General features: G+C 28.7%; 1 protein-coding gene across 2 annotated transcripts in view; it reads right to left on the bottom strand.

Annotated features, from left to right (window-relative positions):
- The window catches only part of LOC100213393 (uncharacterized), an 89,779-nt gene that overhangs the window by 9,933 nt on the left and 64,381 nt on the right, over positions 1-15,465 (bottom strand). For both annotated transcript variants that reach the window (XM_065793990.1, XM_065793991.1), the window contains exons 11-15: positions 1,258-1,328; positions 899-991; positions 692-806; positions 437-541; positions 295-346 (exon numbers count right to left, since the gene is read on the bottom strand). In XM_065793990.1, coding sequence (XP_065650062.1) covers positions 295-346; positions 437-541; positions 692-806; positions 899-991; positions 1,258-1,328 — 436 coding nt within the window. The remainder of the gene's footprint in view (positions 1-294; positions 347-436; positions 542-691; positions 807-898; positions 992-1,257; positions 1,329-15,465) is intronic.

The following is a 15,465-nucleotide window of genomic DNA, read 5'->3' as shown; positions in this document are numbered from 1 at the left end:
CAGTGCGGTAAGTTTTAGCTTGCAATGTCATAAAAAAGCTAAGAAAATGTAATTTTCTTTTTTATTGATTTTTCTGAATTTAATGCTGAATCAGCATAAAAAAAGGTAAATAAACTTTTATTTCAGCATTTTAAATTAAATTAAGCATTATTTAGCCTTGCTACTAATTTTGGTAAACAGAAAAAGTAAGAAATCAAAAAAAAAATTTTTTACGATATAACCACCTTAAACTATGAAACAACAACAATAATAACAAAAGCAAAGTTGCAGACTTCATAAAATTAGTTACTTAACCCAATTTAAAATTTTCTTCTTGTAATTCATGACATAACATTTTATACTCCACCTAATAAATATTAAAAAGAATTTTTATTTAATAATTTGTCAAAATGAAATTTACGTTAAATAAAAGTTGTTTAAACTTTTAAACACATACTTCAGTATTTGTTTGTGGGTGAAGTTTAACTTTGAGCAGTCTTTTCCCAAATTCTAATGTGCGTCTGGTCTCGATAATATCATCAGATGCAGTAGATATACATAGCTATAAAAAGTTTAATGTAATTATTATTATAAAATAATGAATAATAATAGTAAATTATAATGAAAATTATACAATGCCGTTATTACTATGTCAACAATCTCAAGTTTCGTGAAGCAATTTTGACGCTAAGTATCAAGCTGAAATTCTTACCACAAAACTGGTTTTGCAGTTTCCTCCTAAACTGTCTTGCAACAACCTGGTTAAAACAGAATTCCGATATGGAATATGCGTTCTTTGATCTTCGGCAAGAGCTGCTATCACATTGCTAAAATAAATATTTTTTTTTGCATAAAAAAAGTAAATTTTTTGAAAGGCTAAAAAATTTTTGTCTATATCTAACAACGATGTAAAAGTCACCCTAGCTGAAGCAGCGATAAGTTAATGTTCTGAGTTTCAGCTGATTTTTCATCTTCTGATTCTTTCAGACTATCGCTACCGGCTAAATCAACTCTGAAATAAAATATATATTTTTATAATTTAAACTATTGCAACCTTAATTGAATAACATTTATGAAACAGTAAATCTTTCATTTGTACTTGAGTTGGTTTGAAAATTGCACTAAAACGTCCTTGATGAAATCTTGTTAACAATAAACGTCATTTATGAAGTGGGTGTGTTTTATGTATGCGTTGGTAGTAATAAAACTGTCATAAAATATAAAAACATTTTATGTAAAATATTAAACATTTTAAATATAAATATTACTAGAACTTACATTGTCAACTTGGTTTTGAAATAATTGTCTTCATCAACATTTTTTTTCTTATTTTTAAACTCATTGCAACACTAAAATAAAATAAAATTTATCTTTTCTTTTTTTTTTCAAACCAATAAAAACAATTGGTGTTATTGTGGTTTATCCTCCTTCGGCTTTCCACATAGAGGCCACATAACAAGGCCCGCGAAGACGAGTTCAGCTCATTAAAGAGAAATCCCGCTTCTACGGAACAAGAGTAAGTGAGTTTAAGAAGAACAAAGGATAGTAGAGTGAAAGTCAGAAGAAGTTGAGTTAGAAAGATAGTATCGAACAGATATTGCACCGGATGTTAGAATACAATTATATGTTAATCAGTTACAACTACCTAATGTATTTGATTATTTGAACAAAATAATTGGTAGTTTTATTGGGTGACGGGAATAATGTCGAAAAATGAATTTCGCAATAGTGTCAAATATATAAAAAAGGCCTAATGTTGCACAAAATAAAAAAGAATAGTGTCGCAAATAAATTTAATGAATAGTGTCGAAAAATAAAAAAAAGGAATAGTGTTGCAAAAGAATTTAATGAATAGTGTCAAAAACAAAAAAAAGGAATAGTGTCGCAAATAGTAAAAGGAATAATATCGCAAACAGTAAAATCGGAATAGTGTCGAAAACAAAAAAAAGGAATAGTATCGCAAATAATAAAAGGAATAGTGTCGCAAATTGTAAAAACGGAAGTGTCGCAAATAGTAAAATCAGGATAGTGTCGCAAATAGTAAAAACAGAATAGTGAAATAGTTTCACCAATAGTAAAAACGGAATTGTAGTCGGAGAAAATTAGCAAAAAATAGGGTCAAACCCAGACAAAAATAGTATATTGCTGAAATTTGTTAGAAAGATAGTGCAGTCTTTGGATGGGCGTAAAAAAAAACCCAGTTGATTGCGCTACAGTAATAACCCTTTTGGGGCAATTTTAGGGGCAAAAAAGGGTCCATTTTGACATCTCTAAAATCTTATAAACTTTATACGGTTGGATAGAAAACTTTATCTTGATCAATATTTATATAAGAACTATGACTTATAAGCAATTAATTGAAAAATCACGTTTATAAGTGTAAAAGCTCCATTCGACCTTTTTGCTGTTGTCAAAATATTGTCAACATTTTTGTTTGATATATATCTATATATATATATATATATATATATCTATATATATATATATATATATATATATATATATATATATATATATATGTACATATATATATATATATATATATATATATATATATATATATATATATATATATATATATATATATATATATATATATATATTTATATATATATATATATATATATATATATATATTATACCTATTGTTTCCAAAAAAAGATAAATTTATTTTTCTAATAAAGTAAATATGATTATAGGTAGCAGCAACGCCGGCTTTAGTGGGTGGACTAAGTAGCAGCATAGTATAGATAGGTTTTGGGGTTTGGTACTTTTTACACAACAAAATACATGCTCAATGTATTGTTGGCAATGATTATCCGCAAAATTTTTAAAATTTGGGTTAAACCATTTTTCTACTGAACCCCTCAATTGATAATACCGACTCAATACTACAGGAAAAACAGGTCGTTATCAAACGCTATATTCAAATGATACAAACGATACAAATGTTTTATCATTTAAGGAACATTTATTTGAAGTTTATGATTAAAACTTCCTAAAATACAACTTTTATAAAACAAACAAAAGTCTAGAATAACCATGGGTAACAAAAGGTCTTTAAAAATCCTCAAAAAATTATTTAATACCTTAAAATAAAACAAAAAATGTTAAACTATTTGAAAATCAAACATGTAACCTTAAATTCATTTGCGACTTTATTCTGTTTGTTTTTTTTTCGATACTATTCATTAAACTCTTTTTCGACATTATTTCTTTTTCTATTTTCGACACTATTCATCAAATTTATTCGCGACATTATTCTGTTATTCGACATTCAACCATGCGACAATTTGCGACACTATTCCTTTACATTTTCGACAATCAAATTTGCGACAATCAAAATTTTACGACACTATTCCGCCACACCGTTTTGTTCAAAAGATTTTCCTCAAATTTAAATTTAGAATGTGCCTTTATATATTTCTATTTTATATATTGGGGCTTTATATACTTTTGTATTATATAATTTGGTTTCATATATTTCTATATATTCTCAGTGACTTTATATATTTTTATATTATATATTGCTATGACTGCAAAGACTTATTTTTAACAAAGGGCATATGTATAATTATTAATTTTTTTACTCGATAAATTTACTTGCTTTTAATTAAAAAAATCTAAACAATTTATCACATAAAACTTAATTATTTACATTCAACTAAGTAAAAAATTTTTCTCGCCAAATTATTCCTAAATAATTTATTATCTACGAATGATTTAGCGATTTAAATTTTTAATGATTTATTAATTACCTTAATTTCTATATAAAAATAAGCGAACTTATTTTTATAGAAATTAAATAATGTCATCTAGTACGTTATATAGTATGTTTGCTTAAGCTTTGTATACTTTGAAATAGCGTCAGTGTGACGTAAGAGCCTCATAGATTGCTACCAATTTTCACTAATTTACCACATCTTATTACAAGAAGCGTTGTCGTTTGTTTGTTTTTCTTAATGGCTTTAGAACTAGTTTAACCTCTAATTTTGATATAATTATTTAATCGTGTTAATAATAATTTCATTTTTTTTATAAAATTAAATTTAAGGAAGTTTCGTTAATTGTAAGGTAATTTTATTTGATTTTGACACAGTACTTTAAATTGACTTCTAAAATCAAATATCAAATTAATCTTCACAAACTTCAGAAAACAGTTTGAAATAACAAAAGTTCTAAATAATTGGTGCTTGAGTCACCAGGGTTTTACTGTAATATCAATGTGTTTGTAATGGATATGTAAACGTAACAATCCCGGTGGGAAATTGGCTAGCGAATAGCTGGCTAAATCGTAACAATAAAGACAGCGATTTGGCCACGAGGATCGCAAGCTTTTTAATATAACGAAAAGCTATCAATATTTGTAAAGATAAAGACAGTAATTTGGCTACGAGGACAGTTAGCTTATCAAGCTAATGATCGACTGGCTAGTGTAGCTAGCGTCATATCGTAAAAAAAACGCTGTCTAAAAAATTTGATATGTAACTTTCAACTAGCTATAGGTTTGTAGCTATTTTGTAGCTAGCAACAAAGCTCCGTTATGTAGCTAGCGACACATTGCTACAAAATCGCAATGTTTAAAGTTTAATTATTCTCACAATTATAATAGACTCAACACTAAAAATCGAACTTTTAAGATGTTAAAGACATTATGAAAAAATAGAATAAGAAAAAAAAAACGCTTAAAGATCTCTATAAACCTAGCTAGTCGCTTGCTCATTTCCCACCGGGATAGTTGTATAAGGAAAAAAAAAAATACATATATATGTATATATATATATATATATTATATATATATATATATATATATATATATATATATATATATATATATACCTATAAAGGTGTTAAAAAAAACAATACAAAATATAATTGATCTTGTACAAACAATAATATAATTACAAAAATAAGCTAATAATCACTCCAGTTCTTTTTTATTTATAAAATAAGCAGGTAAACAGAAAGTGTCATTTGTATATATATATATATATATATATATATATATATATATATATATATATATATATATATATATATATATATATATATATATATATATATATATATATATATATATATATATATATATATATATATATATATATATATATATATATATATATATATATATATATATATATATATATATATATATATGATCCCTTGCACATAAGAATACAAACTAGTAAAAAAAAAAGATTTTTTTTTTTGACTACTAAAGAACTTGATTATTTTATTTTTTAGCCTAAAATATGTAAAAATTTGAATTTCGTAGGAAAGATATTTATATCAATAGCAAATATTTGTTTTGAAGAATTTTTTTTTAATAAAATAACTAACTGTTTTGTTACTCATGCTATTTCATCCTATAGGAGAAGGTGAAAACATCACTGCCTGTCGGAAAAATTATAATTCAGCAGCATATTACAAATCTCCATGTGTGATTTAAATTGTACTTTTTTTAAAGTAAATACAACTTTATTTGCATTTTTTTAAGAAAGATTTTTCAATAATAAGCGACCTAATAGAAATTGCAAGAGGAAAGTTTCTTTAGTGAAGCAATTTGGTTTTAATAATTGAAAAATTTATAACATCAGTTGTTGTCTTTTTTTGAAATAGAGTTTTCCAAAATGACCCAAAGAATAATTAAAAACACGATGACGGCATGTGAGTCAGAGAGGAGATTTTTAAAATTTGAATTGCAAGGGTTTATAGATTTTAAATCTCAGAATCTCACATGAAAATGAGTTTTTACAAGTTATCTATCCTGCCCATTCAATTAGTTTCAACTCTATCTTGCCCATTCATCTAGTTTCAACTTTTGAGAGCTGTAAACTGCTTTTAAATATTTAGTAACGACTATTGTTTGATAAAAAAAAAGCAAAAAAACAATTAAAAAAATGCAGTACAGTAAAATAAAATACAGTAAATACAAGTCAGTAAGTTTGTGTTCCAGGTCTTTATAGATAGTCCAGTTTCACTATAGTGAAAACTGGATATTAAAAAGTGTTTAAAAGTAAAGATTGCGTAAAAATTAAATTTTAAAAAGTATAAAAAAAAAATTACCACCTCCACTCCACCCCAATCTAATGACCATTATATATATATACATATATATATATATATATATATATATATATATATATATATATATATATATATATATATATATATATATATATATATATATATATATATATATATATATATATATAAGCAACCACAGTTAATTAGGGAGTTACTTTAAAACAAAGAACAGAGTTAATGAGTAAGGAAACAGTTGACAGAAGACTTGAAAAGTTGAATCTTGTATGAGTCAGAAAAACATAAAGATAGGAGAGAGTTTCAAATGATTTAAGTGCGGAGAAAAAGTTAGATGAATAAAAGTTTTTAGGGCATGAAGGGACAGGCACAGCAAAAGCGAATTTGTTTAATGATTCAAGCGAGAATGAATTTTAGTTGATGAAACTAGAGAGCTCTTTTAAGCAGCAACCATAATAGTATTTGTAGAAAAGAGAAAGTAATGCAGCCTTAAGACAATGGGAGAGTGATTCAAGCTTGGACAATAAAGCAGCTCCAACTACATTTAAAGTGCTTTTGCACCTTGTCTAGATGAGAAAGAGCATCGGTAGAAGAACTAGCCCAAATATGACAACAGGGAGGTACATATATGAGATTTGTAAACAATGGAATTGTTTACAAGTGAAACAGCAATGAAACAGGGACGTACATGTATATGAGATTTGTAAACAATGGAATCAGGAGTAAGATAATGGCGAGCACAATAAACAGAAGCAACCTTATCAGATTTTGCATTTGATTGTATATTTGATATCCATGAGAAGTCTAAATAATAATCCAAGAAGATCTAAAAAAGAGGACTCAGTGAGCGAATTGCCATTCGTTAATATAGGAGTGTCATATTACATAGTATTGCGTATACATATTACAATAGTATTGCGTTACAGAAGAGAGATCAGATTTTTTGTCAAAGCAGGAGTATAAAGTGCATTCGTTACCTATTAGAGCTACTTTAGATGAAAGATTGTTAGAAAGATTATTAATGTAGATAAAAAACAAAGCAGAATCAATGATAAAACTTTGAGATACGTTGGAATTAAAGAGTGGAAGAATAGCCCTTACCGCCCCCATCCAATTCTGGATTGAATTTTTCATTTAGAAAAGTTAGTAAGTCAGTCGAGATGATAAAAAACTCTTTGATTAAAGACTCAAAAACCTTGCTAATTTTAGAGAGAAGACGGATTGGACAATATTAGATGGGACATGCATATGTACAAGTATAGGTAATTGCGGTTAGAGAACTTAAATCTGGACATATTTGATCTTTAGGAGTGATCATGACTGCTCAAATGGTCATTTTAGGAGTGGTTCCGGGTGTTCCTTGAATATCTCAATAGTTTTTTAATTAGATAAGATATTTTGTATGTCTAAATATTGGTTATTGAGATCGATTATTTCAAATCTGGGCATACATTTTTTTTTTTTTTTTTACACTTTGCCGATAAAAAAAAATTTACAGTCGTAACTTATTAAAAAATAATTACATGACCGGGGCTAGAAGAAGACAAATTTAGACTTATCATTAAGCCCCAAAAAATGCGTCATTACTAGACAAAATATAGTTTGACAATAAAATATAGTTTCAATGTATATATCTCTGATATATATTATAAAAGAAAATTTAAGTATATCGCATATCGTTTAAAATTTATAGTTTTTCAAAAAATAAGATATAACAATTGCTTTGTAAAATAAAAGAAACAAAATTTATTATATGGTCTCTGGGTGTGCTAAATTTTCGGATTAATTTTTTGCATTCTTGAATCAAGTTGTCTGAAATGGTTTTCAGTTCGTCAGGAAATATTGTAATTTTGTAGCAGGGAAAGCCTTAGTACAGACACAATAAGACAATTGGTGTTTTGTCATGACAACTTTGAAAATATCAAAGTGAAAAACTGGAAATCAAACAATTCTGAAAAAAAGAAGAAGATTGATGGCTTATATTGTTATTTTTTTTTAACGCAACGTATATTAACAGTTTTTAACGAACCGCCAAACGCCCATGCTTATACATAACCGTTCAGATGGTTATTTTAGGAGTGGTCAAGGGTGGTTCTGGGATGTCCCATTTGTTTTTCAATTAAATGGAACAGTTGTGTCTAAATATAAGTAATTGAGGTCGGAGAATTCAAATCTGGCCGTATTTGATCTCCAGGAGTGATTATGATTGCACATGAAGTCATTTTTGGTGTGGCCATGGGTTTTCAATACGGTATTCTTTTTATTTTTATTTAATTTAGGTATTTAACTTCTTTAAAATTGTAAATATAAACATATCACGTATAATAAAATTGAACTTTATTAGCATAATTTTTTTTATAAATAAGAATCTAGGAAATGACATTCATCATACATAAGTACATTCAGAGCTCCTCCTTCTCATTTTAGATATCTTAGTATCGTAGCTGCAAATCATTTTAACCATAAAATCATAGTTTGACTGGAACCTTGAGAATTTATTTTGATAGTGCTCTCTGTTGTTTTAGTGTAAAATATTAATATTAGGGTGTATGAAGTGGTTACACTATGTTACACAATTTTTGTTCCTGGCTTTTAAATGTTATACTTACAATTGCTTATGTCTAGAGTATGTGAAAAAATGATTTTATTAGGAACAAACTTTGCTTACACGACAACAGTACGAAGAAAACTCGTTTTTTTTGTGTGAAAATAGAACAATTTTTTGTCATTTTTGTCATTATGATTAATAAAAACAAAAATTGCACTAGGAATAGAAAAACACAGCCAGAAAGCGCTCAACAAGTTTCAGAAATGTTTAGATTTTCTAGATTTACGATAGTACTGTGAATCACTCTCTCAAAGTAACTCCCAAATGTAGTCCCCCATTATGTTTTTGCTATAATGTCCTTAGCAACGACGTTCAAAGTCCAATATGTTTTGATGAAAGTGCTCGACTTGCTCCTAGAAGTAAGCGCTTATGTTCTCCTTGAACTTGTTGAGATGCAAATCACGGATATGGAATTTTAGAAATATTCTGCATCCCATTTTAGCGTAACTCTATATGAGAGTCTGCAGAAACTCCACATATTTTTCAGCTTTTTGATTATCTAGGAAGCCCTAAACAACTGCAGCGAAACTGTTCCAAGCCACTCTCTCCGTACTGTTCAAAAGCTTTGCGAAATCTTCACATTCTATGATCTTTTTGATCTTCGGTCCAACAAATTTTTTATTTTTATTTCAATTCACCTCCCCATGAAGGCCATGAAGGCTACTACAGTCAAGGAGGCTACTTTTAGTTGTGGTTCCAACCCTCTCTCAACTCTATAACTCCGAAACACAAGCAAGGTCCGAAACACCTTGAGTGCGGTACCACCAGGGACGTGATGGGAATCGAACACAGAACTCTTCGCTTATGAGGCGAGCGCTCTACCACTATACTACTACCATGCGGTAGTGGTGTAGTGGTAGAGCGCTTAAATACACCAGCCCTGACCTTAACCTCGGACAGCTTTGAAAAGAGATCTTAGAGGAATTGAAGTTCGTTTTGAACAGTCCTTTGTGCTATAATGCGCTTTAGTGTCACGACTGCCCGAGAGACAGAGGAAACAAGAAAATTTTTTGAAACCTCCTTGAAGACCCATAAGAAATGATACCATTTTGAAGTCACCGATGATATCCCATCCGTAGTTGTCATACTTTAATGCGTTCAGCAACATTTTGACATTGGTGTTGTCCTCTTTGAGATGCACGGAATGGGCTATTGGGAGAGACGGGTAGTTGTTTCTATTGCAAAGCAACACGTCTTTGAGGCTCTGGGTTCAACTGTCTATGAATAGGCGCCATTCAATAAGATTACATACAATATCTATAGCCTGGAACAAATCAGCAACATTGTTGCAGAAGCACAAACCATCACCCTGCCTGAAGAAGTAATAAAATTTTTGATGCCACCTCCTCTGATCCGTAACTCGTACACTATCATCAACCAAGTTCCACTGTTTGAGCCTGATATCAGAAGCTCAACATTCTATTTTGTAAACCCAAGGTTCCTAATTAAAGTGTTCACGTCTTTCTGGTTAGAGAAGTGCGGCTTTCCTATCCCCAACTTCATCTGCGGAATCATAGTCCATATCTCCAGTATCTGCCTCGCTATATGACTTTCTGCTGTCTCCTGAAGATGGCCGATGCCACCTAGGAGGATGCGAAACAGGCAGATTGGGGCTGTGTGGTACTAAAGAGATAAATGAAGGTATGGCCGGATAAACAATCTTAGGGACATTATTGCAGGGGCGACAATTTTTTGGGTTTTCCAGGCAGAAGTAGCAGCTGCTTGAGTGGTCCGTCGGCTTTAGCCAAATTTTGAGGGATAGCAAACTTCATGACTCGCTTTTCTTCTCTGTACCAACCTGTAACATTTTCAAAATATGGAACGATTTTCAAGATCGAACGTATTTTTTTACAGCACACAACTTATAACAAAACTTTGTAAATTACAACTCCTTAAAACGAACTAGATCTAAAACATTGAAATTTTATGAAAATAAATTAAAACACATCTAAGCTTTGTGCATTTATATTTGTACATCTGTGATTTTATATTTGCACAGCTACTTTTGGAACGTTCAAGAACGTTTTAGAAAGTTCTGAGAGTTTCTCGAATGTTCTGGAAGTTTCTTGATCGTTTTAGAGTGTTTAGGAAAATTGTAGAAACATCTGGACAACTCTAGCAGTTCATGAAAATTATAGAAGGAAGCTCGGCATTGATAGCAAATCGAAAATTTTCTCAAAACACGTGATTTTCCAAATTTTATTGTCCCGGTCACAAAAGCAAAGTTTTTCTGGAATAACAGCGATTTTCTTTCTGTTGTAGACCTACTGGTTGGGAAAACACTCATTCAAAATTGTTACATAGTATTATTTTTCACAAATAATGTACTGTTTTTCCATTTTTTTGGGGGTTATTTAAATTAACAAAACACATTTGACCCATTTAAAGGAAAATTTTTTAAGTGAAAACGGCATTTTAAATAAGTTATTTAGACGACATTTAAATTAAAAGTAGAAGATGATGTAGTTTTCTCGCATTTAACACAACGAGAAATTAAAAATCCTTTTTTCTCGTAAACAAACTAATTTCTTTCGGAGATCCGGAGATTGAGACAGATTTATGGATGAGAAAATAGCCCGGTTGAATAAAAATAAGCAATTGCTTTTACTCAGTAATTGGTCAGCTTACGTGAATAAAAACGTTAGGAATTTTGGTTTAATTTTTATTCACGTTGAGTTAAGCAATTTACTCAGTAATAGTTTTTTTTTTTTTTTTTTTTTTTATTTTAGTTCTTTTATCTTTACAATATTGTGATTCTATCTATATAACTGATACAAATTTACAATTTTTATAAAATATATGATGGTAGGAGAAAAAATAAAATTTCACAACTTTATAGAATACAAAGAATATAACTGCAGGGTATCATTATTATTAAAAGAACGCGGGAAACTTGCAGAAGACCAGATGGTCTTGTCATCAAGAAACCGCTTGTACTAGTAATATTTTTTGTATTTTTGTTTTTACATGTTTCTAGTTTCACAAAATATAATGGTAGTTCATTTTATATTGGATTCACATATAATAAAATGTAAGATAAAAAATAATTGATAAATGCTAGATTTTGCACACATAAATATATGATTAGGCATAAATAAAATTATTTTTGATTTATATATTTTTTATATTAATATTTGTTATTGAAGTTTTTTGGGATTTTCGTTTCAACGTTAATTTTGGCTCTAGTTTCAGTATTAGTTTAGTGTAAGTTCATATAATTGTTTATATTTAAAACGAACTTTTTTAGTAAGATTTTCAAACAATTTAGGTTATCTAATTTTGTAATTATGGCATTTCTGGATATCAGTTTATTATAGAGATAGGGACCGCGATATGAAATTGTGAAACGCGATAGTTTTGTTTTTCTAAACGGTATATTAAAGTTTCCTACTTCTCGAGTGTCATATCTATTTCTATTGCTTTTAAAGAAATCATTTGAGAAATGTGATGGGACAAGCCCGAGTTTATATTTCAGCATAAACAATAAGTTTTGATAAATGTTTATTCTATAGACGTTTAGTGCATTAAGGAGTTTTAACAAAGGTTCAGCATGAGTGAATTTGTCTTTTTTATAGATAATTCTAACGGCATGTTTTTGACGTCGATAAAGTGATTTCAAATTGGATTTATTGGTACTTGCCCATGCTATATTACCATATGTATAATAGGTCTGTATAAATGAGAAATAAAGATGTTTTAGATTTTCTTGGGATAACATTGGTCTAGCTTTGTATAGCACGCCAATGTTTTTGGTTATTTTTGTATTTAAATAGTCAATGTGTGCTTTCCATGAAATATTTTCGTCAATTAGTAAACCTAGAAATTTTGTTATTGAGGTTCTTTCAATATTTTTGTTTTCTATTTTTAGCAATGGTAATATATTAGGCATTTTTTTTCTTTTTTTGGTTGGGATGGAATAAATGTAATTGGTTTTTTCTGTGTTTAAAGATAATTTATTAGATTTTAGCCAGATATTAAGTTTTTCAAGTTCGATATTCGTTGTTTCAAAGAGTTCTTCAATAGACTGAGATGAATAAAATAAATTAGTATCATCTGCAAACATTATTACATCAAGTTTGTTTAAGACTTTTGGAAGATCGTTAATGTATATTAAGAACAATAAGGGAGCTAGAATGGAACCTTGGGGAACGCCACATTTAATCTTAAGCAATTTTGAACAGATATTTTCATCAGTATTAACACATTGCTGTCTGTTTAGCAAAAAAAATTTAAACCAGAGTAATGCAACATTTTTTACGCCATATTTTTCCAATTTTTTTAGCAGGATAGCATGATCAACAGTATCGAATGCTTTCGATACATCTATAAAGATTCCTAAAACAAATTCTTTATTAACAAATGAGTAGTTGATGCTATTTACAAGATCTACGATTGCATGTTCGGTTACATGTTGCTTTTGAAAGCCGAACTGTTTTGTATTTAAGATGCTGTTGTTTGTTATATATTGGTATAATTTATTATAAATTATTCGTTCGAGGAGTTTTAAGAATACAGGAAGAATTGAGTTTTGAGAATACAGGAAGAATTGTTCAGCTTTGCGTGAACAAAAACTTAACCAAAATACCAAAAGATTTTATTCACATAAAGCTGACCAATTACTGAGTAAAAGCAATTGCTTATTTTTATTCAACCGGGCTATTTTCTCATCCATAAATCATAATTTCACATGTTCACATAAATTTAGCACAATACAATAATCCCCGAAAATATCGTGTCAGATAGTTAGACTTACAAAAATCTCGACCGACTAAGCTGTTCAACAAAAAGAACATCTACTAAAAAGTGGATCTAGTTTTCAGATAACCCACTGAGACCTAAATTGTTTTCAACCGATTATAGTTTTTTTTATTTTCAACCGATTTATGACGTTTTCGTTTTCAACCGATTTATTTTTCGACCTATTTTATAGATTTTCATTTTCAACCGATTTGAGATAAATTTTATTTCAACCTATTATCTGGTCTGTGTTTTTAAAGTTGTTTGTTTTAAACTAAGGAATTTCTTTTTCGTTTTAAATTAACAATTAATAAGTTTTCCAAGCATTTATCAAACCTTACACCTCCACATTTTGAAGACAGCGCTTCAACCACTGTGTCAAGGCTTATCAAATTTGACTCGTATTTAAACCAACAACAAAATATACATAGTACATACCGGAAAGGCGTAGTTTTAAAATAAAAAAAACAGTAGGTCAAAAATATAGTAGCTCAACGATTTAGTAGGTTAGAAAATTAGTAGTACATATTTTAATTAGGTGTAAATATAAAAATCAAACCATTGTCGGTTGAAAATCACAAACGTCATAATCTACAACTAAGGAAATTTCAAAATTAGGTGGAGTTATAGGCCATCAAAAATATGTAATAAAAAACCGCTTAAACATAACAAAAATAATTACAACAAAAAAAAATTATTAGACGAAAACTAGATAGCCGTCATAGAATGTTCCATAATTTTCCACAAGAACATTAAAATTGCTTTTTAAAATAGTTTTAAGAAGATATAAAAGATTAAAAATAAAAAACCAATCTTTATGCGTCTTCTTCAGTTTTTAAAGGCAAAACGTGTGGTTGGATATCATTTATAATAAAAAGACTAGCACCTACTGCGCTCAGCTGATCTGAGCCAAATTTGGTTTTAAATCTGAGAGTGTAATTTAAAATTGATTACATGTGCAGCGTAGTGCGGTCTAGTGTTTTTCTGCTTGTGTAAAGGTAAGTGTTAAAAAAAGGTAGCGCATATTAAAGTGTTTTATTAAAAAACACTTTGAAAAAATGCAAGCATAAAAAATAAATTTTCATATTTTAACTCAGTTATTTACTGCAAACAGATATCGCAGTTCTGTCGACAATCCTATATTAATGATTGGCTACCCTCTCACTGAGTCGTCTTCTTTAAGTTTTCTTGGATTATAGTATACTACTGACCTTTCATGGAAACCATATATACAATCAATTGTTAAATTAGCATCTCCTAAGGTTGCTTCTCTTTATTGTGCTTGCCAAAAACGCATTGTAAAGGTAGTTGGACCCGCTCTATCCACTAAGTTTGAGCCTCTTTCCCATCGTCGTAAAGTTACATCTCTTTTTCTTTTCTACAAATACTATCATTGTTGCTGCTCAAAGGAGCTATCATCTCTAGTTACATAAACTAAAACTCATTCTCGCTTGGCTCAATAAGGTCGCATTCTTTTACTGTATTTGTCCCTCCATGCTCCAAAAACTTTTAATCGTCTAGTTTTTTCCCCCGCACTTTAACCCTTTGAAACTCTCTCTCGTCTTTATGCTTTCCTGACACATACCTTCAACTTTTTAAGCCGTTTCCTTACTCTATAACTCTATTCTTTTTTTCTAGAAATTCCCAACAAAATTTTTAATAACAATAGTGGTTTTATTCGTTAATACCGGTTGCTTGTAGCTTTGTTGGGAGTGAATCAGAGTCATATACATATATTACAGAATATACATATTTACATATTTCAGATTACAGTATTACATATATACAGAATAATATAAATATATATGTATATATATACATATATATATATATATATATATATATATATATATATATATATATATATATATATATATATATATATATATAAATATATATATATATATATATATATATGTAAATATATATATATGCATATATATATATATATATATATATATATATATATATATATATATATATATATATATATATATATATATATATATATATTATATATATATATATATATATATATATATATATATATATATATATATATATATATATATATATATACATTTCTGCTTCTTATT

The sequence above is a fragment of the Hydra vulgaris genome, chromosome 03 (genome assembly GCF_038396675.1).
Source record: "Hydra vulgaris chromosome 03, alternate assembly HydraT2T_AEP".
Classification (NCBI taxonomy): Eukaryota; Metazoa; Cnidaria; class Hydrozoa; order Anthoathecata; family Hydridae; genus Hydra; species Hydra vulgaris.
This window is presented reverse-complemented; position numbering and strand designations above follow the sequence as displayed.